This window comes from Nomascus leucogenys, chromosome 17 (assembly GCF_006542625.1).
Source record: "Nomascus leucogenys isolate Asia chromosome 17, Asia_NLE_v1, whole genome shotgun sequence".
Taxonomy (NCBI): domain Eukaryota; kingdom Metazoa; phylum Chordata; class Mammalia; order Primates; family Hylobatidae; genus Nomascus; species Nomascus leucogenys.
In genome coordinates, this window is record NC_044397.1 from 38,724,700 (window position 1) to 38,751,308 (window position 26,609).

General features: G+C 42.5%; 1 protein-coding gene and 1 long non-coding RNA gene across 7 annotated transcripts in view; one reads left to right on the forward strand and one right to left on the reverse strand.

Moving 5' to 3' along the window:
* LOC115830932 overlaps positions 1–4,479 on the forward strand; it is a 32,030-nt gene extending 27,551 nt beyond the window's left edge. Inside the window, exon 3 of the long non-coding RNA XR_004026480.1 lies at positions 3,559–4,479. This is a non-coding gene — a long non-coding RNA (uncharacterized LOC115830932). The remainder of the gene's footprint in view (positions 1–3,558) is intronic.
* Positions 1–26,609, reverse strand: part of GTF2I (general transcription factor IIi) — a 107,862-nt gene that overhangs the window by 61,683 nt on the left and 19,570 nt on the right. For all 6 annotated transcript variants that reach the window (XM_030796813.1, XM_030796810.1, XM_030796812.1 and 3 more), the window contains exons 2-6: positions 14,467–14,570; positions 12,570–12,708; positions 4,845–4,979; positions 3,509–3,692; positions 3,310–3,338 (exon numbers count right to left, since the gene is read on the reverse strand). In XM_030796813.1, coding sequence (XP_030652673.1) covers positions 3,310–3,338; positions 3,509–3,692; positions 4,845–4,979; positions 12,570–12,708; positions 14,467–14,565 — 586 coding nt within the window. In that variant the 5' untranslated portion in view covers positions 14,566–14,570. The remainder of the gene's footprint in view (positions 1–3,309; positions 3,339–3,508; positions 3,693–4,844; positions 4,980–12,569; positions 12,709–14,466; positions 14,571–26,609) is intronic.

Here is a 26,609-nt window from a genome sequence, read left to right on the forward strand (position 1 = left end):
TGCCTCAAAGGATACTACCAAGCAAGGGAAAAAGACAAGTTATACAATAAGAATAATGTAGACTTATTAGAATTGGAGAAAATATTCCCAAATCCTGTACTCCAGCCTGGATAACAGAGTGACACCGTCACAAAAAGAAATTTTTTTTTAAACAAATCATCAATTAGGGACTTATATCAAGACTATATAAAAAACTCTTAAGACTCAATAATAAAAAGACAAATAAACCCAATTTTTGAATGGGAAAAGGACCTAAATAGATATTTCTCCAAAAAATATGTATGGATGACCAATTAGCACAATGGAAGATAACACAAGTCTGTAATCCCAGCACTTTGGGAGGCCGATGCAGGCGGATCAGTTGAGCTCAGGAGTTCCAGACCAGCCTGGCCAACACGGCAAAAGCTTGTCTCTACCAAAAAAGGTTCAGTGATGAGCTGGGTATGGTGGCACACGCCTGTAGTCCTAGCTACTGAGAAGCTGAGGCAGCAGGATTGCTTGAGCCTTGGAGGTTGAGGCTGCACTAAGCTGCGATGGCACCACTACACTCCAGCCTGGGTAACAGAGTGAGACCCTGTCTCAAAAAAAAAAAAAAAAAAGGCCAGGCGCGGTGGCTCATGCTTGTAATCCCAGCACTTTGGGAGGCTGAGGTGGGCGGATCACAAGGTCAGGAGATCGAGACCACAGTGAAACCCCGTCTCTACTAAAAATACAAAAAATTAGCTGGGCGTGGTGGCGGGCGCCTGTAGTCCCAGCTACTCGGGAGGCTGAGGCAGGAGAATGGCGTGAACCCAGGAGGCGGAGCTTGCAGTGAGCCGAGATTGAGCCACTGCACTCCAGCCTGGGTGAAAAAGTGAGACTCTGTCTCAAAAAAAAAAAAAAAAGAAAGAAAAGTAAAAACACAACATCAACAATCACTAGAGAAATTTTAAAAAATCAAACAAAAATTAGATACCACTTCACATCTATTACAATGGCTAAAATCAAGAAGTAAGTTGGCAGCAATGTGGGGGTAACCCTCCTATCCTGCTGCGAGAATATAACATGGTATAGCCACCTTGGAAAACAGCTTGTCAGTTTCTTCAAAGTTCAGTGTAGTAGGGCGCGATGGCTCACGCCTGTAATCTCAGCACATTGAGAGGCCTCCCTTGATCATGAGGTCAAGAGATCGAGACCAGCCTGGCCAACATGGTGAAACCTCGTCTCTACTAAAAATACAAAAATTAGCCGGGTGTGGTGGCGCGTGCCTGTAATCCCAGCTACTCAGGAGGCTGAGGCAGGTGAATCTCTTGAATCCAGGAGGCAGAGGATGCAGTGAGCCGAGATCGTGCCACTGCACTCCAAGCTGGTGACAGAACGAGACTCCGTCTCAATTAAAAAAAAAAAAAAAGTTCAGTGTAAATTTACCCTATTCCTAGTAATTGCACTCCTACATAAATATCCAAGAGATATCAAGGAATATGTCCAGGCAAAAACTTGCTCAAATATGTTCACTGTAACATTATTCCCAATACCCAAAGGTGGAAACAACCGAAATATCTATAAACTGATGACTGGATCAACACGCAGTATGTTCATGTCACAGAATAGTTAGTGCTCAGCAATAAAAAGAAGCTACGGATACACCCACCAAGCTCAATGAGCCTCGAGTGAGTGACGCTCAGTGAAAAAAGCTCATTTCAATAGGATACATACTACATATTCCATTTCTACAACATTCATGAAATAGCAGAGACAGAGATGATGAAAGCATCCCAAAATTAGACTGTGATGATGGGTGAAAACCCCTTAAAAACATTTTAAGATTGTAAATCTACTATTAGTGAATTATATACTTAAGACAGGTGAATTTGGCTGGGCACAGTGGCTCACGCCTGTAATCCCAGCACTTTGGGAGGCCAGGGCGGGTGGATCATTTGAGGTCAGGAGTTCAAGATTATCCTAACATGGTGAAACCCCATCTCTACTAAAAATACAAAAAATTAGCCGGGAATGGTGGCACGTGCCTGTAATCCCAGCTACTCAGGAGGCTGAGGCAGAATCACTTGAACCCGGGAAGCAGAGGCTGCAGTGAGCCAAGATCGCGCCACTGCACTCCAGCCTTGGCGACAGAGCAAGACTCCGTCTCAAAATATAATAATAGGCCGGGCGCAGTGGTTCACACTTCTAATCCCAGCACTTTGGGAGGCCGAGGCAGGCGGATCACGAGGTCAGGAGATCGAGACCATGGTGAAACCCCGTCTCTACTAAAAATACAAAAAATTAGCCGGGCGTGGTGGTGGGCGCCTGTAGTCCCAGCTACTCAGAGAGGCTGAGGCAGGAGAATGGCGTGAACCCGGGAGGCGGAGCTTGCAGTGAGCCGAGATTGTGCCACTGCACTCCAGCCTGGGCGACAGAGCGAGACTCCATCTCAAAAAAAAAAAAATAAAAAAATAAAATAAATAAATAAATAAATAAAAATAATAATAACAATAAAAATAAGGCAGGTGAATTTTATGGTGTATCAATTATACCTCAATAAAGCTGCTAAAAAATTAACCTTTTCACCACAATGAGACTAAAACAAAGGTTAACAGAAAACACAATGCGTATGTTTACGTATATATAATTTTTTCCTTTCATAGTTATATGTTTAAGAGTATTCCAATGATACTGGTTATTTACTTCCGAAAGTCTCAAATAAACCTGGCTCTAAAGGGTACCATTCTTTATCCTGTTTTCCCTTCAAATGAAATGGCTAGACTTCCCTAAAGGAAGCTGAAATCCGCATCATTCTTCAAGGGCCCATGGAAATGCTCTCTTCCTCATGAACTCTTTCCTGAACTATAAAGGAATCCAACCTCCAATAACATCCACAGCACTTTCTCAGAACCATTCTTGCCATAGGGGTGCGATGTTCTTGCCATGTTCACTTTACAGACTTTTCTCTCTTCCATGAGACTCACAGCTCTCAAAAGTTGTAATGCTGATACACAGCTGCGTATCCCCTCCCCACCCAATGCTGGGCCCAACAATGCCTTGCGTAGTCAATGACATTAGGTCACTTAAATCCTACTCATAATTCTGGTAAGTGAGGGCAGATATATGATCTTCTACAGAAAACAAGCAGCAGAGCTGAAAACAAAAAAACAAGTCTCCACTTTTTTAGCTCAATGAACCTTTGGTGGATTATATAAACATCGAAACAGCCCATCCGAAAATGTCTGACATCATATTCTCAAAGAAAATAAAACAGAAACTATTAAAGTGTATTAAAATCTAGCAAAACGGAGGCCAGCCAGCTATCAAGGAAGCGAAACACTTACTTACCTACATGCTTCTTTGGCTCTAAGAAAGGTCTGCATTAAAACAAAACAAAACTCCGTATGAATATGCAAAATTATTGTAGAGCATACATTTAAATGACTTCTGTGTTAAATATGAATTTTAAAAATACATTAACATAAGCTAAATATTCAAATTTATACGAATCAACTGTTGATGGCTACAAAAGGAGAAAGCACTTCACCTCTTAATGATGAATGAAATCCCTGCTTTGTTCTCCAAAATCCATTTCAGGGTTGCAAGATCATAGTTCTCGGGGTGTTTAAAGGCAACACCTTCTGGAAGCCCCTGCACTACCACAGCCGACTGGTCTCGCAGCATCTTCTCATATGGTACAGGTACCACTGTAGATTTGCCTAAAGCTTTCCCTGGGGGAGATGAAAAGCGGATGAACATCATTCAATGGTAAGATTACAAAATGAAATCATCGCTAGCTTATTGTGGCTTAATAAGGGCATCCACGATTTTTTATAATATGTGATTTCAAAATTAATTAATACTACAGCATTCTATCTCCCCATGTCAGCAGAAGGTCTAAACCTGAAACTGATCCAAAGAGCCAAAATGAAAAGTAGATAAAATATTTTACTTTAAAAACTACACAGAGAGAGCAATGGTTGGTTTCTTGCACTATTGTCTTTCTTGAAGATGGTCCCATCCTGGCATATTCTCAGGTACAATTTGGCCTCAGAATACAGAAGCCCAGCACATCCAACTATTACCATAAAATACCAGGAACGTTTTGGCTAATATTCTCATTGAAAACTTATCAGGTAAACACAAACTTCCCATTTACAAATGAGTATATACTGTCAACCTATTGGGCAGCAAGCCTCACACATACTGAAAATCCCATTCCAGAGAATTGATTTTCACCTATGATCCCACAGTAAAACCTCAATCTCCTCCTTTGAGTGTTTTCTTGTAAGAGCTTTGTTTTATGATGCGACAAGAGTAACAAAAGGTGGCTTTGCAGGGAATTAGAGAGATGAGCATGCTTATTAGAAAGAAACAGCTAGGCCAGGCGTGGTGGCTCCTGCCTGTAATCCCAGCACTTTGGGAGGCCAAGGTGGGTGGATCACCTGAGATCAGGAGTTCGAGACCAGCCTGGCGAATGTGGTGAAACCCCATCTCTACTAAAATTTAATACAAAAATTAGCCGGGCATGGTGGCGGACACCTGTAATCCTAGTTACTCGGGGGGCCGAGGCAGAAGAATCACTTGAAACCGGGAGGCAGAGGTTGCAGTGAGCCGAGATCGTGCCACTGCACTCCAGCCTGGGTGACAGAGCGACACTCCATCTCAAAAAAAAAAAAAAGAAAGAAAGAAACAGCTCTACTGGCCACACTTCTTCCTGGGTTCCTTCAAAATGGAAGTGGAAGAAAGTAAGGTTATTGCTAATCCATTCAATCATTGAAAATGTGTGTTATATGATTTTCAAAATCAATTACATAATCTCTCCTTTAGAAAACTCAATTATATAATGTATCTTTTAGAAAAATTAAGTGTATTGTTTTTACCATAGCAAAAGCAGAAATAGTCCTCAACTGTTTTTCTGAGTGTTTCAATTTCTACAGCATCTACACTCATCCGATTCGCCTGGGTTGTAGATTTCATTTTATGCATCTCTGCAGCTTTTTCTTCTTCTTCAACACCTGTAAAAAATAATAATAATAATAAAAAGGTCCATATCCATTACCTTAATATTTGGTTTTTAGTAAAAATCGTTTTCCTGTATCCTAACAGGGAAAACTATTTTTATCATGTATTCTAACAGGAAAAAATTATTTCTTAACCATTCTTTAACATTTATTAATCATTTTAACAAATGATTTGTTATTTTGTAACAAAATAACAAGTCTTTGTGATTTGTTAAAAAGCAAAAAAGAGGCCAAGCCCAAGGGCTCACGCCTGTAATTCCACCACCTTGGGAGGCTGAAGCAGGAGGATTGCTTGAGCCCAGGAGTTCAAGACCAGCTTTGGCAACATAACAAGGACTCATCTCTGCAAAAAAATGAAAATAGCCGGGTATAGTGGTGTGTGTCTGCAGTCCTAGCTGTCTAGGGGCTGAAGTGAGGATTGCTTGAGTCTAGAAGTTTAAGGCTGCAGTGAGCTATGATCGGGCCGAAAACATACCACTGCACTCCAGCCTGGGTGATGGAGAGAGACTGTGTCTCTTAAATTAAAAAAAAAAAAAAAAAAAAAAAAGCCAGGTGTGGTGGCTCACACCTGTAATCGCAGCACTTTGGGAGGCCAAGGCTGGCAGATGACAAGGTCAAGAGATCGAGAGCATCCTGGTCAACATGGTGAAACCCCGTTTCTACTAAAAATACAAAAATTAGCTGGGCATGGTGGCACACACCTGTAGTCTCAGCTACTTGGGAGGTTGAGGCAGGAGAATTGCTTGAACCTGGGAGGTGGAGGGTACAGTGAGCCAAGATTGCGCCACTGCACTCCAGCCTGTCAACAGAGCGAGACTCCGTCTCAAAAAAATAAAAAATAAAAGGCAGGGAGATGGAGATTTAAAAGAGAACTTTTCAAATAAAAATCTAAAATACATAAATGAGATCAATGGAAGTAATATGAAATGGTGACCATCTCTGAAATAAGTGTAGCTATAGCTAAAAATACTATATACTAATACCCTTGTACTACTTTTAAATAGAAAATTTGTATTGGTTACAAATTTAAATATGAGAAGATTATCAACACAAAAAAATTCTAGGCTTATAAAGTCTAGCACGGTAACAAATAAGATACATGTGGCACTTGAAACTTGGCTGGTCCAAATTCAGATGTTTCATGAGTGTACAATACACTTTGGATTTTGAAGACTTAGTACAAAAAAAGTATGACAAATATCCCATTAATAATTATTTTTTTTCTGGAGATGGAGTCTTGCTCTGTCACCAGGCTGGACTGCAGTGGCGCGATCTCGGCTCACTGCAATCTCCACCTCCCAGGTTCAAACGATTCTCCTGCCTCAGCCTCCCAAGTAGCTGGGATTACAGGTGCGTGCCACCACTCCCAGCTAATTTTTGTATTTTTAGTAGAGATAGGGTTTCACCATGTTGGCCAGATGGTCTCGATCTCCTGACCTCATGATCCGCCTGCCTCTGCCTCCCAAAGTGCTGGGATTACAGGCGTGAGCCACCACACCCAGCCCATTAATAATTTTTAAATTGATTATATGTTGAAATATTTTAGATATAATAAGTTAAAGTATTACCAGTAAAATGAATTTCACTTGTTTTTCTTTATTTTTCTTTAATGTTCTAACTAGAAAGTTTTAAATTATGTGAGAGACTCACATGATACTTTTTTCTGCTGAACAACGCTTTTCTAAATCCCAGAAAAGGGCTCAGAATTTTCCTGAAGAATTTCTATGATTGCCTCATAAACCTATTGATTACATTCCAGAAGACCATTATTGCTCCTTATCTACAAAGTACTTTATACAAACAAGTAAGAGGTACTTGAGAATTGGGCCAGGTACAGTGGCTCATGCCTGTAATCCCAGCACTTTGGGAGGCCAAGGAGGGCAGATCACCTGAGGTCAGGAGTTTAAGATCAGCCTGGCCAACATGGTGAAACCCCATCTCTACTAAAAAATACAAAAAATTAGCCGAGTGTGGTGGCGGGTGCCTGTAGTCCCAGCTACTTGGGAGGCGGAGGCAGGAGAATGGCATGAACCCGGGAGGCGAAGCTTGCAGTGAGCCGAGATTGCGCCACTGCACTCTAGCCTGGGCGACAGAGCAAGACTCTGTCTCAAAAAAAAAAAAAAAAAAAAAAAAAAAAAAAAAATTAGCCGGGTGTAGTGCCACACGCCTGTAATCCCAGCTACTCGGGAGGCGGAGGCAGGAGACTTGCTTGAACCTGGGAGGCAGAAGTTGCAGTGAGCCAAGATCGTGCCACTGCACTCCATGGGCGATAGTGAGACTCTGTCTCAAAAAAAAGAGAAGAAGGAGAATTAGATACAGAAACCATTCTCCGCGGATCAAATTATTAACAATGAGGCCAGTCATGGTGGCTCACACCGGTAATCCCAGCACTTTGGGAGGCCAAGGTGGGTGGATCGCTTGAGGTAAAGAGTTCGAGACCAGCCTGGCCAACATGGCAAAACCCCATCTCTACTAAAAATACAAAAATTAGCCAGGTGTGTCTGTAATCCCAGCTACTCAGGAGGCTGAGACAGAAGAATCGCTTGAACCTGGGAGGCTGAGGTTGCAGTGAGCCAAGATCATGCCACTGCACTCCAGCCTGGGTGACAGAGCGAGACTCATTCTCAAAAAAAAAAAAAAAAAAAAATTATTAGCAATGAAAACAAAGTATGAATACTGATGGACAGTGACTACAGCTTGCAGCTGAAGACAGTGCCCTTAATGCTTAGTTCTAACCAGTGGAGAACCACATAAGCCAGGCAGGACAGGGAAGGGGAGAATAAGTACAGCTGTGGGCGGGCTTATGGTATTGGTGGGGCAGACAGCAGCTGATACACACACAATCAAAACAGCATTATTAGTATAAAGAAACACAGAAACATAATCAATGCCTGAACATTTCTCAACATTGTAATATTGACAACATTTTAAAAATAGGTTACTAACATAAAGCTTAGAAGATTACCACATGGGGGTGGGGGACAGGGGGAGGAATACAGTGGCAGAGGATAGTTTTTAAAAGAAACTAAAAATACAATTGGGAATTAAAATCCGTGTATTAACAAAACTTTTTATTCACTAATAATTTGCTGAATGTATCACAAATTTAATCTAAACTGACATCAGAAGTTTAACTTTAGACCTTAGTGGCATACAGGCATCTGCAGGAGATAGTGTAGGTTCAATTCCAAACCGCCACAATAATGCAAGCATAAAGTAAAGTCACGCAGATGTTTTGGTTTCCCAATGCATATAAAAGTTACATTGACTCTTGCTTTCATGAAAGATCTCTCTGTAGTGTGACGCTATTTGATAGCATTTTACCCATAGTAGAACTTGCTTCAAAATTGGAGTCAATCCTCCAAAACCCTGCCATTGCTTTATGAACTAAGTTTATGTCATACTCTAAATCCTTTGTTATCATTTCAACAATGTTTGCGGAGGTTGCAGTGAGCTGAGATGGCGCCATTGCACTCCAGCCTGGGCAACAAGAGTGAGACTCCATCTCAAAAATAAATAAATAAATAAATAAAAAATAAAAAAATGGCAAGCATCTCCTTATACACCTCCATCAGGACTCTGTGAGTGATTATGAGCAGTCATATTTTGAAAGCAATCTTTTTTTCTGAGCAGTAGGTCTCAAAAGTGGGCTTAAAATATTCAGTGAACCATGCTATCAAGAGATGTGCTGTCATCCAGGCTTTCTTCTTCTATGGATAGAGCACAGGCAGAGCAGATTTAGTGTAACTCTTCAGGACCCCAGGATTTTCAGAATGGTAAGTGAACATGGCTTCAAAGTAACCAGCGGCATTAACCCCTCACAAGGAATTCAGCCTGTCCTTTGAAACTTTGAAGCCAGGAATGGACTTCTCTCTAGCTAGCAAAGTCCTAGAGGGTATCTTCCAATATAAGGCTGTTTTGTCTACGTTGAAAATCGGTTTCATGAGTGTAGCCATCTTCAGGAATTACCTCAGCTAGATCTTCTAAAGAACTTGCTGCAGTTTCTACATCAAGCACTTGCTGCTTTACTGCTTTTACTGCTTTACCTTGCACTTTTATGTTATAGAGACTCTGTCTTTCCTTTTTTTTTTTTTTTTTTTTTTTTTTTTTTGAGACAGATCTCAAGAGTCCAGGCTGGAGTGCAATGGCGTGATCTCAACTCACTGCAACCTCCGCCTCCTGGGCTCAAGCGATTCTCATACCTCAGCCTCCAGAATAGCTAGGACTACAGGTGCGCGCCACCAGGCCCGGTTAATTTTTTGTATTTTAGAAGAGATGGGGTTTCACCAGGGTGCCTAGGGTGGTCTTGAACTCCTGAGATCAGGCGATCTGCCCGCCTCAGCCTCCCAAAGTGCTGGGATTACAGGCGTGAGCCACCACCCCCAGCCGACTGTGTCTTTCCTTAAACCTCATGAGCCAACCTCTGCTACCTTCCAATTTTTCTTCTGCAGCTTCCTCACCCATCTCAGCCTTCACAGAATTGAAGAGAGTTAGGGCCTCACTCTGGATTACGCTGTGGCTTAAGGGAATGCTGTGGCTGGTTTGATCTTCTATCCACACCATTCAAACTTTCTTCCTATCAGCAATAAGCTGTTTTGCTTTATCATTTGCATGTTCACTGGAGCAGCACTTTTCATTTCCTTCGAGAACTTTTCCTATGCATTCTCCACCTGGCTAACTGTTCAGCCTAGCTTTCAGCCTACCTCAGCTGCTGACATGCCTTCCTCACTAAGCTTCATCATTTCTGCTTTTGATGTAAAGTGAGCAGCCTGCAACTCTTCCTTTCACTCGAACACTCAGAGGCCACTATAGGTCTATTAATTGGCCTAATTTTTTTTTTCTTTTTTTTTTTTTTTGTTTTGTTGAGACAGAGTCTTGCTCTTTCACCAGGCTGGAGTGCAGTGGCGCGATCTTGGCTCACTGCAACCTCCGCCTCCCAGGTTCAAGCAATTCTCCTGCCTCCCGAGTAGCTGGGACTACACGCGTGCGCCACCACACCCAGCTAATTTTTGTATTTTTAGTAGAGATGGGGTTTCACCATGTTGGCCAGGATGGTCTCGATCTCTTGACCTCGTGATCCACCTGTCTCGGCCTCCCAAAGTGCTAGGATGACAGGCGTGAGCCATCGCGCCTGGCCAGCCTAATTTCAATATTGTGTCTCAGGGACCAGGGAGGCCTGAGAAGGAATAATGGGGGACCAGGAGATTGGTGGAGCAGTCAGAACACATATTTACCAATTAGGTTTGCCATCTTATATGTGTGCGTTTGAGGACTCCCAGTACAATTACAATAGTAACATCAAAGATCACTGATCTCAATACCTTGAACCAAGGAGGCAGAGGATGCAATAAGCCGAGATCGCACCACTGCACTCCAGCCTGGGTGACGGAGCAAACCTCCATCTCAAAAAAAAAAAAAAAAATCCACCACAGCGGATACAATAATCATGAAAAAGTCTCAAATAATGCTATGCCAAGTTACCAAAATGCGACACAGAGAACCAAGTAAGCACATGCTGCAGGAAAAATGGCACCAACAGACTTGACACAAGGTTGCCACAAATCTTCAATGTGTGAAAACTGCAGTGTCTGCAAGGCACAAAAAAAAAAATGAGGTATGCCCAGTCGGGCACAGTGGCTCACGCCTGTAATCCCAGCACTTTGGGAGGCCAAGGCAGGCAGATAACCTGAGGTCAGGAGTACGAGACCAGCCTGACCAACATGGAGAAACCCCATCTCTACTAAAAATACAAAAATAGCTGGGCATGGTGGTGCATGCCTGTAATCCCAGCTACTCAGGAGGCTGAGGCAGGAGAATCACTTGAACCCAAGAGGCGGAGGTTGCAGTGAGCCAAGATTGCACCATTGCACTCCAGCCTGGGCAACAAGAGCAAAACTCCGTCTCAAAAAAGCAAAAATGACAACAAGAAAAAATGAGGTATGCCCATATATAATATGTGCCTATAGATACCCTAGCTTTTTTTGTTCCCTTTCCATGTTTTTAAGAAAATGCTGTATCAGTCAGTTAACATAAAACCTAGTGTTAGGTTAAACACAGATATGAAAATTGTCATACTGTGAAAGGCTGTGGGGTATTAAAACCCTATAGTAAATTTCAACACTGTTCCAATGTCAAATCAGCTCACCACTGCTCTAAATGCGGATTACAAAACTCACTGAAGACTGTGATAAGGTGATTCTTATCTGTGAGGGAGTGGAGGAGAACTGTTTAATTTTGCACATGCTTAAACAAACTTGCACAGTGAATCACTGGTTTTCAACACATCAACTCTTTTATCTAGAAAAGAACTCCTGGCCGGGTGTGGTGGCCCACGCCTGTAATCCCAGCACTTTGGGAGGCCAAGGTGGGCAGATCACCTGAGGTCAGGAGTCCAAGACCAGCCTGGCCAACATGGAGAAACCCTGTCTGTACTAAAAATACAAAAAATTAGCCAGGTATGGTGGTGCGCACCTGTAATCCCAGCTACTCCAGAGGCTGAAGTAGAAGAATTGCTTGAACACGGGAGGTGGAAGTTGCAGTGAGCGGAGATCGCACCACTGCACTCTAGCCTGGTGACAGAGTGAGACCCCATCTCTAAAAAAAAAAAAAAAAAAAAAAAAAAAGGCCGAGAGTGGTGGCTCATGCCTGAAATCCTAGCACTTTGGGAGGCCAAGGCAAGCAGATCACCTGAGGTCAGGAGTTCGAGACCAACTTGGCCAACATGGCAAAACCGTGTCTTTACTAAAATTACAAAAATTAGCCAGGCATGGTGGTGGGCACCTGTAAACCCAGTGACTCAGGAGGATGAGGTAGAAAAATTGCTCGAACGTGAGAGGTGGAGGTTGCAGTGAGCCGAGATCGCGCCATTGCACTCCAGCCCAGGGGGCCAAGAGTGAAACTCCATCTCAAAAAAAAAAAGAGAAAAGAAAATAACTCCTTATCTGAGTAAAAGTTTTAACCTATTCAAAATTTCTCTACCTTCATTACCTTCTCACTAATGTATCTCATTAACCCAGAGTAAAGCCAAGCAAGGAACACTGTACAATAAACACTACAATTTTTCTTAACTCTTCAGTATCCATCCTGACATATTTCAGTGATTCCTTTTGAGCATTTTGAAATGTCTCCATAAACATTTCAGAAAATCTTTTTTAGTTTAAACCTCATTCTGTTTTAGAAGAAAATATAACTTGGCCAGGTGCAGTGGCTCACGCCTGTAATCCCCGCACTTTAGGAGGCTAAGGTGGGGAGATCACCTGAGGTCGGGAGTTTGAGACCAGCCTCACCAACACGGAGAAACCCCTTCTCTACTAAAAATACAAAATTAGCTGGGCGTGCTGGCGCATGCCTGCAATCCCAGCTACTCGGGAGGCTGAGGCAGGAGAATCACTTGAACTCACGCAGCGGGGGTTGTGGTGAGCCAAGATTGCGCCATTGCACTCCAGCCTAGGCAACAAGAGAAAACTCCATCTCAAAAAAAAAAAAAAAAAAAAAGAAAGAAAGAAAGAAAATATAACTTGTCTTACCTATAAATATTTAGGCTTAAAATTAATGAAATGCGAAAGATAAAAATACAATGCTTACAATATTTTACAAAATCTTTTTGAAAATCCTTTCTGGTATTGACAAAAGCACGTCCTCTTTCAGTTCCGACGACAAACACATCTGTTTCATACACTGCAATGCAGGCCACTTCGGCTTTGGACTTGGCCAGTTCTTTACACTACAATACAAACAGCAAACATCATGTTACACGCGGACGTTTAAGAGCACCATTTCTGCTCGATGAATTAAAAAAACCTAACAACATTTTTTAAAGGTACTTCTCTTTCGAGATAGTTTTCGGCCTGATTTTAAACAAAAGACGACACAGAATTTATAAGGAAAAAAAAAAAACACAATTCCCTTGTAATCTCTTATAGGTCAGATTCTCCAAGAAGCAGACTCAGAGTTTACACAGGCTTGCTGGGGGGCACTGTCACTTACAGCACTTGGGGGGTGGGAGGCAGGCAGGGCTGGACAGGGGAAGCACTGAACACTGATGCAGCTGCACCCAGAGCTAGGAGCTGGCATGGCCCTCCCCATGGAAAGGGTGGAACCTTGTGCAAGGTGGCTCTAACAGTCATGGCACCTGGGGCAATTAGTGCCATCAGTACAAAAGGAGGGGGTCTGAAACCCACACTACAGCGTTCATTACATAATCCCCACCTCCAGAAGTATTCCCCTGTGTACGCACAGCCAGAATCACTTTTAGGTGGTAGAGTATTTACTGACTTTTACTAAGTATATTTCTATGAAATTAAATATTCTTTTAAAATGTTATAGAGTATATAGTATTCCATTTAATGAATATACCTTGAATGATTTACTGATAACATTATTTAAAAGGTTGGTGATTCCAATTTTCTCCCCTAAAAATAATACCACCATAACAACCTAGGAACAAAATATTTATGGGCATCCTTTTTTTTTTTTTTAAGACGGAATTCCGCTCTGTTGCCCAGGCTGGAGTGCAGTGGCACAATCTCGGCTCACTGCAACCTCCACCTCACGGGTTCAAGCAATTCTCCCGTTTCACCCTCCCGGGTTACTGGGACTACAGGCACACGCTGCCACGCCGGCTAATTTTTTTGTATTTTTAGTAGAGATGGGGTTTCACAATGTTGGCCAGGCTGGTCTTGAACTCCTGACCTCAGGTAATCCACTGGCTTATGCCTGTAATCCCAGCATTTTGAGAGGCCAAGGTGGGTGGATCACCTGAGGTCAGGAGTTCGAGACCTGCGTGACCAACATGGTGAAACCCTGTCTCTACTAAAAATACAAAAAATTACCCAAGCATGGTGGCACACACCTGTAATCCCAGCTACTCGGGAGTCTAAGGCATGAGAATCACTTGAACCCAGGGGGCAGAGGTTGCAGGGAGCTGATATCGTGCCATTGCACCCCAGCCTGGGCAACAAGAGCGAAACTCTGTCTCAAATAAATGAATGAATGAATGAGTGAATGTGATGTGAAAGGCTTAAAGCCATAACTATTATTCAAGAAGAAAAACTACTCATTGGTTGGGGCGGTGGTTCACGCCTGTAATCCCAGCACTTTGGGCGGCTGAGGCAGGTGGATCAAGAGGTCAGGAGTTCGAAACCGGCCTGGCCAAGATGGTGAAACCCTGTCTTTACTAAAAATACAAAAAATTAGCCAGGTGTCCTGGCAGGCACCTGTAATCCCAGCTACTCGGAAGGCTAAGGCAGGAGAATCGCTTGAACCCGGGATGTAATGGTTGCAGTGATCTCACCACTGCACCCTAGCCTGGGTAACAGAGCAAGACTCAGTCTCAAAAAAATAAAAAAATAAACAAAATAAATAAATAAAAAGTACTCATTAAAACTAAAAACCATAAAATTCTATCTTCCACAAAAACAAATCAACCTTATCTACAGCGCAGGCCTACCCAACTACGGAATGATGGAACAGAAGGCCTCACCATGGACTCGAGAGCTGACATGAGGAATGTCACCACCATCCTGCTCTCCGAGGACTCCTCATCTTCAACGGGCAGGGTGGACATTGCAACTTGGGCCATGATCCCTGTGCAGGAGAAGTAAGAAGAAAGTGAGTGGTAGAAATCTGGTGTCCTGAACCCACAGCCAAAGCTGTGAGGGCCCCTCACGGGCTGCCTAATTTACAGTTTTCTTGCTCTAGAGACAAAATAAGGCTCAGAAACTAAGTATTTGACTTGCCCCACACCCTCATAAGATAAAGAATCTATCCCCTAACTTTCTATATATTGTTGTTTCCAGAAAATTGGGTCAATATCACACCCCAAATAAATCCAGGTGGCACCCAGATTCAGTGAAATTTCTCCCAAGTAAGAGCAAAAGGAGGCAAGGCACTTTACAGCCCAGTGACGGGCAACCACAACTCAATACAGGGAAGAGGTGCCAAGCCCTCTTCTCCCCTGAACATCCTGACACAGAAAAGAGTGGGTGCAGTGGACTGAGGCTGAGTGGAGAGAAGTTTCTCTTCTTACTAAGAAAACAGATCACAGGCATCAACTAACATGTAAGATTCTTTATAATACAGCATATTCTGCCTAGGCACGTTGGCTCACACCTATCATCCCAGCACTTTGGGAGGCTGAGGCAGGAGAATCGCTTGAACCCAGGAGGTGGAGGCTGCAGTGAGCGGAGATCGCACCACTGCACTCCAGTCTGGGTGACAAGAGCAAAACTCCGCCTCAAAAAAACAAAACAAAACAAAACAGAAATGTAAATTTTATGTTATGTATATTTTACCAAAATAAAATGAAAACAATACACCATATAAAAACATACTGGCCAGGCGTGGTGGCTCATGTCTCTAATCCCAGCTCTTTGGGAGGCCGAGGCAGGTGGATCACCTGAGGCCGGGAGTTCGAGATTAGCCTGACCAACATGGCAGAACTCCATCTCTACTAAAAATACAAAAATGAGCCAGGCAGGGTGGTGGGCGCCTGTAATCCCAGCTACTCAGGAGTCTAAGACAGGGGAATCGCTTGAACCTGGGAGACAGAGGTTGCAGTGAGCCGAGATCACGCCATCTCACTGGAGCCTTGGTGACAGAGTGAGCCCATCACACACACAAAAAAAAAATTATGTATATTTTACCAAAATAAAACCAAAACAATACACCACATAAAGACATACTAAGATGGCAAAATCTAAAGCAAATTTCTAAAACTGAAATACTAAAAAGATTTTCTGTAAATAGCATGCAAATTAGATGCCTATTAAAAATTGTCCCTTTTAATTTAGTTGAATTAATTCTACTTTTAGGGAGCTATTGAATAATTATATAAACTTAATATGGAAAGATAACTGAAAAATTTAAAAATTAAACACTGGAAACAAGAATAGTAACTGTAAAAACATAAATTAATTTACTGACAACACCCAAGTATTCCTTAACTAAATCCCCAGGGTTCTGGAGAATGTGGACAAGCAGCTGAGGAGCTGTCAGCAGAAAACTGTTATGCCTAAAAATGTCAGTAAATCTTTTCCCTATTTTTTTTTTTTTTTTTTTTTTTTTTTTTTTTTTTTTTTTATTCCCCCCCCCCCCCCCCCCCCCCCCCCCCCCCCCCCCCCCCCCCCCCCCCCCCCCCCCCCCCCCCCCCCCCCCCCCCCCCCCCCCCCTCTTTTCCCTATTATTAAAGAGGATGCTCTATTTCCCTATTATTAAAGACTGTGATCTGGCTTTATCTGTTACCATGTGAATTAACTGCTAGCCCAGATTACCCATCAACAGGTAACGAAGCATACATACTTAGGAAGTTGCACTTTATAATAAAAACCATAATCCACTGGGCATGGTGGCTCATGCCTATAATCCCAGCACTTTGGGAGGCCGAGGCGGGTGGATCTCTTGAGGTCAGGAGTTCAAGATCAGCATGGCCAACATGGTGAAACCCTGTCTCTATTAAAAATTCAAATTAGGCCGGGCGCGGTGGCTCACGCTTGTAATCCCAGCACTTTGGGAGGCCGAGGCAGGCGGATCACGAGGTCAGGAGATCGAGACCACGGTGAAACCCCGTCTCTACTAAAAAATACAAAAAATTAGCCGGGCGTGGTGGCGGACGCCTGTAGTCCCAGCTACTCGGAGAGGCTGAGGCAGGAGAATGGCATGAACCCGGGAGGCAGAGCTTGCAGTGAGCCGAGATTGCGCCACTGCACTCCAGCCTGGACGACAGAGCGAGACTCCATCTCAAAAAAAAAAAAAAAAAAAAAATTCAAATTAGCCGGGCATGGTGGCACGCACCTGTAATCCCAGCTACCTGGGAGGCTGAGGCAGGAGAATCGCTTGAGCCCAGGAGGCGGAGGTTGCAGTGAGCCAAGATTGTGCTGCTGCACTCCAGCCTGGGTGACAGAGTGAGACTCCATCTCAAAAAAATAAAATAAATAAATACAAACCATAATAAAAAATAATTGACACTTGGCCGGGCACAGTGGCTCAAACCTGTAATCCCAGCATTCTGGGAGGCCGTGGCAGGTGGATCTCATGAGGCCAGGAGTTCGAGACCATCCTGGGCAATGTGGTGAAACCCTGTCTCTACTAAAAATACAAAAATTAGCCAGGCATGGTGGTGTACTGTCTGTAATTCCAGCCACTCAGGAGGCTGAGGCACGAGAATCAATTGAATCCAGTAGGTGGAGGTTGCAGTGAGCCAAAATCACGCCACAGCACTCCAACCCGAACAACAAAGCAAGACTCTATCTCAAAAAAAAAAAAAAAAACCAAAACCAAAACAAACAAAACACTTAGCCCCATATATTTGAACAAACAGAAGCAAATCTGATTCCCAAAACAAGATTCCCTGACTAGAGACGGAATTAAAAGCCGTATCAAGCAAGTGAATAGGTAAATTACAGAAATTATTTGGCCTAACAGCCTAGGTCCCATTCTTTTTGTCTTGGATAAGACTAAGTGAATTTGTCTGGTTTTCTTTCCCTCTCCCTCTCCCCCAAGTCTAAGTAAATTTGCATTAAAATGTGGCTTAGGCGAAATGGACAACAAAGGCATATATGTTTCTCTAATTAGACATTTGCTTAGCATACACTTTCATTATTTCTGAAAATTCATGGTATTTCTTCATAATCTCACTTTTCCTTTAATTCCCCAGCGAAAGAAAACAGAGATGTGTTCTCATTTTACAAATGCAGTGATTTGTCAAGGTCATATAGCCACTATCACAGTCAGAACATGAAACTAGGGCAATTTTCTGCCTACTGCTGTTACCACTTCTTTTCATCTTTAATCTCCATAAATCTGCTATCAAGTCATCATGAGGCCGGAGAATAGGGTCTGGAGGCAGGGAACCTAAGGCCAATTCATGCTGACTTGCTGGAACTAAATCAAAAGGAAAACCCCAACTTTCCACACCTAAGTAACAAAAGGATGGGAGGCTACTCAGTGTGCAAACCACCACCCCCACTTTTTCTGTGTCCCAGATGGAAAATTGGAAAGTATCTCTGATTGGTTACTTTCTGCAACCAATCAGACGTTTGCACAGGAGTGTAACTTTGTAACTTCACTTCAGCCTCTGATTGGTTCCTTCCTGCAACGAATCAGACTGACTGCGACCAAGTCTTTTTTCCTTTTTTTTTTTTTTTTTTTTTGAGATGGAGTCTCCCTGTGTCACCCAGGCTGGAGTGCAGTGGCACGATCTCGGCTCAGTGCAAGCTCCGCCTCCCGGGTTCACGCCATTCTCCCACCTCAGCCTCCCGAGTAGCTGGGACTACAGGCACCCGCCACCACGCCCAGCTAATTTTTTGTGTTTTTTAGTAGAGACGGGTTTTCACCATGTTAGCCAGGATGGTATCGATCTCCTGACCTCATGACCCGCCCGCCTCGGCCTCCCAAAGTGCTGAGATTACAGGCGTGAGCCATCGCGCCCGGACTCTTTTTTTCTTTTTTAAAGACGGAGTCTAGCGCTATCGCCCAGGCTGGAGTGCAGTATGACCTCTCCTATCTGTCATGACACATCAAAACTCAGAGGTCTCCCAATAAAAGAGGCCGTGAAAGAAAAAAAAATTTAAACCAGGTAAAATGAGGACATTTTGCTTTGCGCTCATAAGGAATGCAACTAGGCATGATTTTTAAGTTTTTTTTTTTTTGGTTGGGGGAAGGAGTCTCGTTCTGTTGCCCTGGCTGGAGTGCAGTGGCACAATCCTGGCTCACTGAAATCTCCAGCTCCTGGGTGCGAGCAATTCTTCTGCCTCTGCCTCCCGAGTAGCTGGGATGACAGGTGCCCGCCACCACACCCGGGTAATTTTTTTATTTTTAGTAGAGATGGGGTTTCACCACGTTGGCCAGGCTGGTCTTGAGCTCCTGACCTCAGGTGATCCGCCCACTTCAGCCTCCCAAAGTGCTGAGATTACAGGCATGAGCCACCACACCCGGCCTAATTCTGTATTTTTAGATGCAACACTTTTTTTTTTTTTTTTGAGACGGAGTCTCGCTCTGTCACCCAGGCTGGAGTGCAGTGGCGCAATCTCGGCTCACTGCAAGCTCCGCCTTCCGGGTTCACTCCATTCTCCTGCTTCAGCCTCTCCGAGTAGCTGGGACTACAGGCGCCTGCCACTACGCCCGGCTAATTTTTTTTGTATTTTTAGTAGAGACGGGGTTTCACCGTGGTCTCGATCTCCTGACCTCGTGATCCGCCCGCCTCGGCCTCCCAAAGTGCTGGGATTACAAGCCTGAGCCACCGCGCCCGGCCTAGATGCAACACTATTTTTGCTTAAACAATTTAATTTTCCTTTAGCTGTAACCACGTATTTATGACATAATTTGCTCATTCTTTTGTGTTCCTGCTGTCCTCTGGTGACAAACTGTTTTTGTTTGCTAAAATTTTTTTCTTGAAAGGTATTTTTACTGGAATAGAAACCTAGGTTGACAATTATATTCTTTCAGCACACTAAGGTTATTTCCTTATCTCTTGGTGTCATTATATTTTGGCTTCCATTGTCGCTATTGGGAGGTAATCTACAGTCTCTTTTTAGGTGATTCCCATCCCTACTACTGCTGTTTTTAAGGTTTTCTTTGTCTCAGATGTTTTCTACAGTTTCACTGTGTATTCTAGGTGTAGATTTTATTTTTATTAAACATATGTCTGTCATTCACTGGGCTTCTTGACTATGGAATGGTATCCTTCAATGTGGAAAACTCTCAGCTATTGTCTCTTTAGATTCTGCCCCATTCTCTATCTCCTATCCTAATGGGACTGACATTAATGTATGTTAGTCTTCACTTTATCCTTTTAGCTTCTTACCTTTTTTTTACTTTTTCTTCTCCATACTAAACAATTATTTCTTCTGGCTTACCTTCCATTTCACTAATTCCTTCTTCATCTTTTTATTCTGTTGTTAAAACACCTATCCGGTTTTAAATTTTGTTTGTAATTTTCATTTCTACGATTTCTAGTTACTGCTAAGTCATATTTTATAGTTTCCTACTCTCTAAGGAATTTCAAGATTGTCATATTTCTTTTAAGGTAATGGGGAAGTTATTTTATAGTCTCTGATAATTCCAAATCTCAAGTTTTTGCAGGACTATTTCTGTTGTTCCTAGTGGTTCTTACCCTTATGCATGGTTCTTATTCCCTTGTATGCCTAATTATCTTAGTGAGTTAGTTATTTTACATGAAAAAATTCCTTATAATCTTAAGCCTAGGGTGATGGCAGCTTCCTCCAGCTGTCAAGAGACAACACCTGCCTAGAATCACTCTAATCCAAGTTGGAGACTTGGTTCCTTGGCCCACCCAGTAGAAGTTAACCCAGGCCACAAGTAAGGATGCAGACTATTCTGAGTCTCTCACCCCACAAAGCTTTCAAAACTCAAGGTCAAGTGGTGAAATGTTTGCCTTCAGAACAAGAGCAATTCTCATTTCTGTTATCTGACTTCCCATAACACAGCCCTTCAAGTTTTCTCTACTTTTCAACTTTCTGGTGTTTTCACGAAAGTTTTGTTTTATAATTTTATAACACTGTTGGTTGTTTTCAGTAAGAATAACTAACCTCACCAACTCTGGGAACCATACCTTCCATATCCTTTATTCTCAAGAACAATTTATGAATTAGCCAGAACTACTTTAGATTGCGAGGTTACCAATTCCCGATTCAAACAAGATCAAGTACAAACGAGAACTTTTATTGCTTCATTTAATTAATTAAGTCTAAAGGTTATACTGGCTCCACATATAGCTAGATCCAAAACCACAAAATAAGTCATTAGAATTCTCTCGGCTTAAGCAGAAGGGTGTCCTCCCTAAGGCAGACCTGACAGCCACATGTGCCTTCATGCATACCACATTCCTGTCCTGTGATCCCAGAGGCAGAGAACTATCACATCCTCCTATTACTTTTTTTTTTTTTTTTTTTTTGAGACGGAGTCTCACTTATCACCCAGGTTGGAGTGCAGTAGCACAATCTCAACTCACTGCAACCTCCACCTCCTGGGTTCAAGTGATTCTCCTGCCTCAGCCTCCCGAGTAGCTGGGATTACAGGCATGCACCACCACGTCTGACTAATTTTTGTATTTTTAGTAGAGACGGGATTTTGCCATGTTGGCCAGGCTGGTCTCGAACTTCTGACCTCAGTTGATCCATCTGCTTTGGGCTCCCAAAGTGCTAGGATTACAGGCGTGAGCCACTATGCCCAGCCTTCCCATTACATTTTGTGTAAAAGATCTGGGCATGTGTGTCATAAGCCTACCCAAATCCAATTACTGTGGCTGGTCAGAAGAAGATGACACGGGATATACTGTGATTAAACAGACACACAAAAAATAACAGCTATGTGAGCCTGCTATACCTTCTTTCCCATTTTTTTTTATTTTTTTATTTTTGAGACAGAGTCTTGCTCAATCGCTCAGGCTGGAGTGCAATGGCACAATCTCGGCTCACTGCAACCTCCACCTCCCAGGTTCAAGTGATTCTCCTGCCTCAGTCTCCCAAATAGTTGGGATTACAGGCGCCTGCCACCACACCCAGCTAATTTTTGTATTTTTAGTAGAGATGGGGTTTCGTCATGTTGGTCAGGCTGGTCTTGAACTCCTGACGTCAGGTGATCCACCCGCCTTGGCCTCCCAAAGTGCTGGGATTACAGGCGTGAGCCACTGCGCCCAGCGTCCCATTTTTTCAATCTCCTCAGTTCTTCTATTCTCAACGTTTTTTGACTTCACCTTTTGTTTCCCTGATTTGATTTTAATTCTCCTTCATGAGTTTCAAAGATGAACTCAATTGGCCTGTTGCAGTTTCATTGTTTATCTCTGATTCTGGTTGGCTACTGTATATGTGATGCCTTCTTTATCTCTGAAAACAGACTCTAGCCATTGTTTGAAATCCTCTTGAGTTTCCTGTTGGAGATCCATTTCAGGTATTAGATTTATCTGTGTCCTTGCTGTTCTGATTCATTCTTCCTCAAAATACGCCAATAACTAATTCCATAAAATTTTCTTTTTGACTGTACTTCTGCTTTAATTATCTGATTCCTTGCCATTAATACCAAACAGCACACAACAACATTTGGTTTTGGGTTTTATGAGACAAAGTCTCACTCTGTTGCCTGGACGAGTACAGTGGCACCATCACTGCTAACTGCAGCCTCCACCTCCTGCGTTCAAGCGATCTTTCCACCTCAGCATCCCTACTAGCTGGGACTACAGACTTGCAGCACCACACCCGGCTAATTTTTTGTATTTTTAGTAGGGATCTCACTATGTTGCACAGGCTGGTCTCGAACTCCTGAGATCAAATGATCCTCCCGCCTCAGTCTACCAAAGTGCTAAGATTAAAAGCATAAGCCACTGCACCCAGACAAAAAAAAATATTTCATAGTGAGTGAAAGGAAGAACGTGCTTGAAGATTTTTACAAACCTTATCATTACCCTAATAAAAACTGAGGTTCTTAATATTTTTTATGATGCTGTTCTCTGAAATACTTCTGAACTTTCAATACATTTCTGCTTCAAAACAAGGTTCCAGTCAGACTGGTAAGTGGGGAGGCGCTAGAACACTCTTTTATTTAAATTATATTCATGCCCTATTTCTTTTTCATGTTTATATATATATATATATATATATATATATATACACACACACAAAAATATATATAAATATATAGGCCAGGTGCGGTGGCTCACGCTTGTAATCCCAGCACTTTGGGAGGCCGAGGCGGGCGGATCATGAGGTCAGGAGATCGAGACCACGGTGAAACCCCGTCTCTACTAAAAATACAAAAAAAAAAAAAAAAATTTAGCCGGGCGTGGTGGCGGGCGCCTGTAGTCCCAGCTACTCAGAGAGGCTGAGGCAGGAGAATGGCGTGAACCCAGGAGGCGGAGCTTGCAGTGAGCCGAGATTGCGCCACTGCACTCCAGCCTGGGCGACAGAGCGAGACTCCGTCTCAAAAAAATAATAATAAAAATAAAAAAATAAATAAATATATAAAAATTACATGTATGTGTATATATAAATTTTTATTTTGAGATGGACTCTGGCTCTTGTCACCCAGGCTGGAGTACAATGGTGTGATCTCAGCTCATTGCAACCTCCACCTCCCGGGTTCAAGCGATTCTCCTGCCTCAGACTCCCAAGTAGCTGGGATTACAGGTGTCCGCCACCGCCCAGATAGTTTTTCTACTTTTAGTAAAAATGGTGTTTCACCATGTTGGCCAGGCTGGTCTCGAACTCCTGATCTCAGGTAATCTGCCTGCCTCGGCCTCCCAAAGGGCTGGGATTACAGGCGACAGCCACCGAGCACAGCCTACAGTTAGTTCTTTAACAAGGGACTAGAATCCCTCTCTGAATTCCAAATTGCCTCTTTACAGCCAGGTGTGGTGGCTCACACCTGTAATCTCAGCATTTTGGGAGGCCAAGGTAGGAGGATCGCTTGAGGTCTAGAGTTCAAGACCAAACTACGTTTTTAATGCATAATAACAAAGGATGGCAGGTTTTAAAAACAGAATCAACACAAGGTAAATAATTAGACAGTGATTGCAACTATAATACTACACAGTCTTTCAGCAGAGAATTAACTGCCACTCACCATAAATGAACTGACTGAAGCAAAGTATAATATCCTTTTCATTAGAAAGCAAAGATGATAGTGGACACTGAACTTTCTGTATCAGCATCAGTCACATTCTAAGAAAATAAGGGATTTGGTTAAAATATATATGGAAAATATGGCAGTGGCTCATGCCCATAATCCCAGCATTTTGGGAGGTCAAGTCAGGTGGATCACTTGAGGTCAGGAATTCGAGACCAGCCTGGCCAACATGGTGAAACCCCATCTCTACTAAAAATACAAAAATAAGCTGGGCATGGTGGTAGGTGCCTGGAATCCCAGCTACTCAGGAGGCTGAGGCAGGAGAATCCCTTGAACCCGGGAGGTGGAGGTTGCAGTGATCCAAGTTCATGCCACTGCACTCCAGCCTGGGCAACAGAGTGAGACTCCATCTCAAAAAATTAAAAAAAATTTTAAAAATATAGCTGGGCGTGGTGGCTCATGCCTGTAATCCCAGCATTTTGGGAGGCTGAGGTGGGCAAATCACAAGGTCAGGAGTTCGAGACCAGCCTGGCCAACATGCTAAAACCCCCACCTCTATTAAAAATACAAAAATTAGCCGGGCGTGGTTGCGCATGCCTGTAATCCCAGCTACTCAGGAGGCTGACACAGGAGAATTGCTTGAAATTGGGAGGCGGAGGTTGCAGTGAGCCGATATCGCGCCACTGCACTCCAGCCTGGGCGACAGCGAGACTCTGTCTCAAAAAAAAAAAAAAAAAAAAAAAAAAAAAAAAAAAAAAAAAAAAAAAACAAAAAAAAAAAAAAAAAAAAAAAAAAAAATATATATATAAAAAAAAAAAAATATATATAAAAAAAAAAAAAAAAAAAAAAAAAAAAAAAAAAAATATATATATATATATATATATATATATATATATATATATATGAGTAGGTTACAGACTGATTATCTAGGTGGACACATTACTTATGTCACAAAACACTGCTTCCAGGTACTGTCAGGCAAACTATCTCCTTTAACAATGAAAGACAGCCCTGAATTTAGACAATAGTTTAAATTAGTAAAACCTTGACTTGCCACCTAAAAGACTGAAGACTCAGTCTCAACGAAGGTGAAATGGATTTAAACTGATGAGAAACACCAGGCCCATTATTTTATTTTCTTCTGCACAAATTTCTGCAGGCTACTATTTTTACTTGTAATAAGCAATGAAGATCTACACTGCACCTTTACTTAAGGAAGGCGAGATAAACTCAAGACTGCAAAAATCAGTAACTTTCCTAACTCAATGTTTTGCATTCAAACAATAATCACTAAACCCCCAGATTCTTAGATGAATAAAAACTGAGAAAAACCTTCAAAATTAGCTAAAATAACTGCCACTAGGATATTGTCCCTGGAAGACAGTATTTAAGACAGGTAATAGTATTCAATTCTGTAATTATTCAACAGGCTTAAGAGTTTAAAAAAAAAAAAAAAAAAGGCCGGGCTCAGTAGCTCACACCTGTAATCCCAGTGCTCTGGGAGGCCGAGACAGGAGGATGGCTTGAGCCCAGGAGGTGAAGGCTGCAGTGAGCCATGATGACACCACTGCACTCCAGCATGGGTGACAGAGTAAGCCCCTGTGTCCATTAAAGAGAGAGAGAGAGAGAGAGAGAGAGAGACAGAAAGAATACTTTTACCAGAGAAATTTTCCATCCAAACATAAGTTTTTGACCCCCTATTCCAAAAAATGGACTACAGAGGTGAGTCTGCAGTACTGGTGGATGCACTTCTGCCTTGGCCAGTATTTCAGGGAAGTTCTCTCTTTCTTGGTTTTCTGGTGTCTTCCAGCTTTCCAGTTGTCTTCATCATTCTTTGAGATCTAGTCTCCAGTTATCTTTTGTATAAGAGGAAAAACTGTAAAACCCAAATTTACTTTTTTTTTTTTTTTAAGACAGAGTCTCACTCTGTCGCCCAAGCTGGAGTGCAGTGGCTCCATCTCGGCTCACTGCAATCTCTGCCTCCCAGGTTCAAGCAATTCTTCTGCCTCAGCCTCCCGAGTAGCTGGGATTACAGGTGTGTGTCACCACACCTGGCTAATTTTCTTTTTTTAGTAGAGATGGGGTTTCACCATGTTGGCCAGGCTGGTCTTGAACTCCTGACCTCAGGTGATCTGCCCGCCTCAGCCTCCCAAAGTGCCACACCTGGCCAACCGACTCATTTTATTAACAGCCACTAAAGCCAAGTTTCAACAAAATTAAGTGACTAATGGCATCATCATATTCTTGAATGTATACACTAAGAAACATCTTCAGTCAGTAGAATAAAATGAATTCATGTATCGCTTAATGCTAAGGGAAAAATTAGTGACATCTCAAACTTTTAAAAAGTAATTTCTTCAAAACAATGAGTGGTAAGAAAAAGTTAAAATTCATCAAGTAAAATGTTAGATATTTTGTCCTAAAGTGGTGCTTAAAATAAATCCAAAAGATCTAATACTAATAGTTGAATCAGCTGACTTTATTCTAAACCAGGATTCAGTTGCATTAAAACTAGTTTAGTTTATCATGTAATACTACATTTTGGCAATCTTTTAGGCTGCCTAAATCTTTTTATCTCTGTAACTGTTGGGGTTTTTTTCGGTTTTTTGTTTTGTTTTGGTTTTGTTTTGGAGACGGAGTCTCACTCTGTCGCCCAGGCTGGAGTGCAGTGGCGTAATCTCGGCTCACTGCAACCTCCACCTCTTGGGTTCAAGCAATTCTCCTGGCTCGACCTCTGGAGTAGCTAGCATTACAGGCACCTGCCACCACACCCAGCTAGTTTTTTTTTGTATTTTTAGTAGAGACAGGGTTTCCCCATGTTGGCCAGGCTGGTCTTGAACTCCTGACCTCAAGTGATTTGCCCGCCTCAGCCTCCTAAAGTGCTGGGATTATAGGCATGAGCCATCACGCCCAGCCAAATTGTTGGTATTTAATATTTCCATGTTCTCCCTATAATTATTAAGTACTAAAAGCCAAAACTAAAATCTGTTTTTCAGAAGGAAATTTATTCATCCCTAAAATGTCAGTATACGTTTAATATAATCAGTT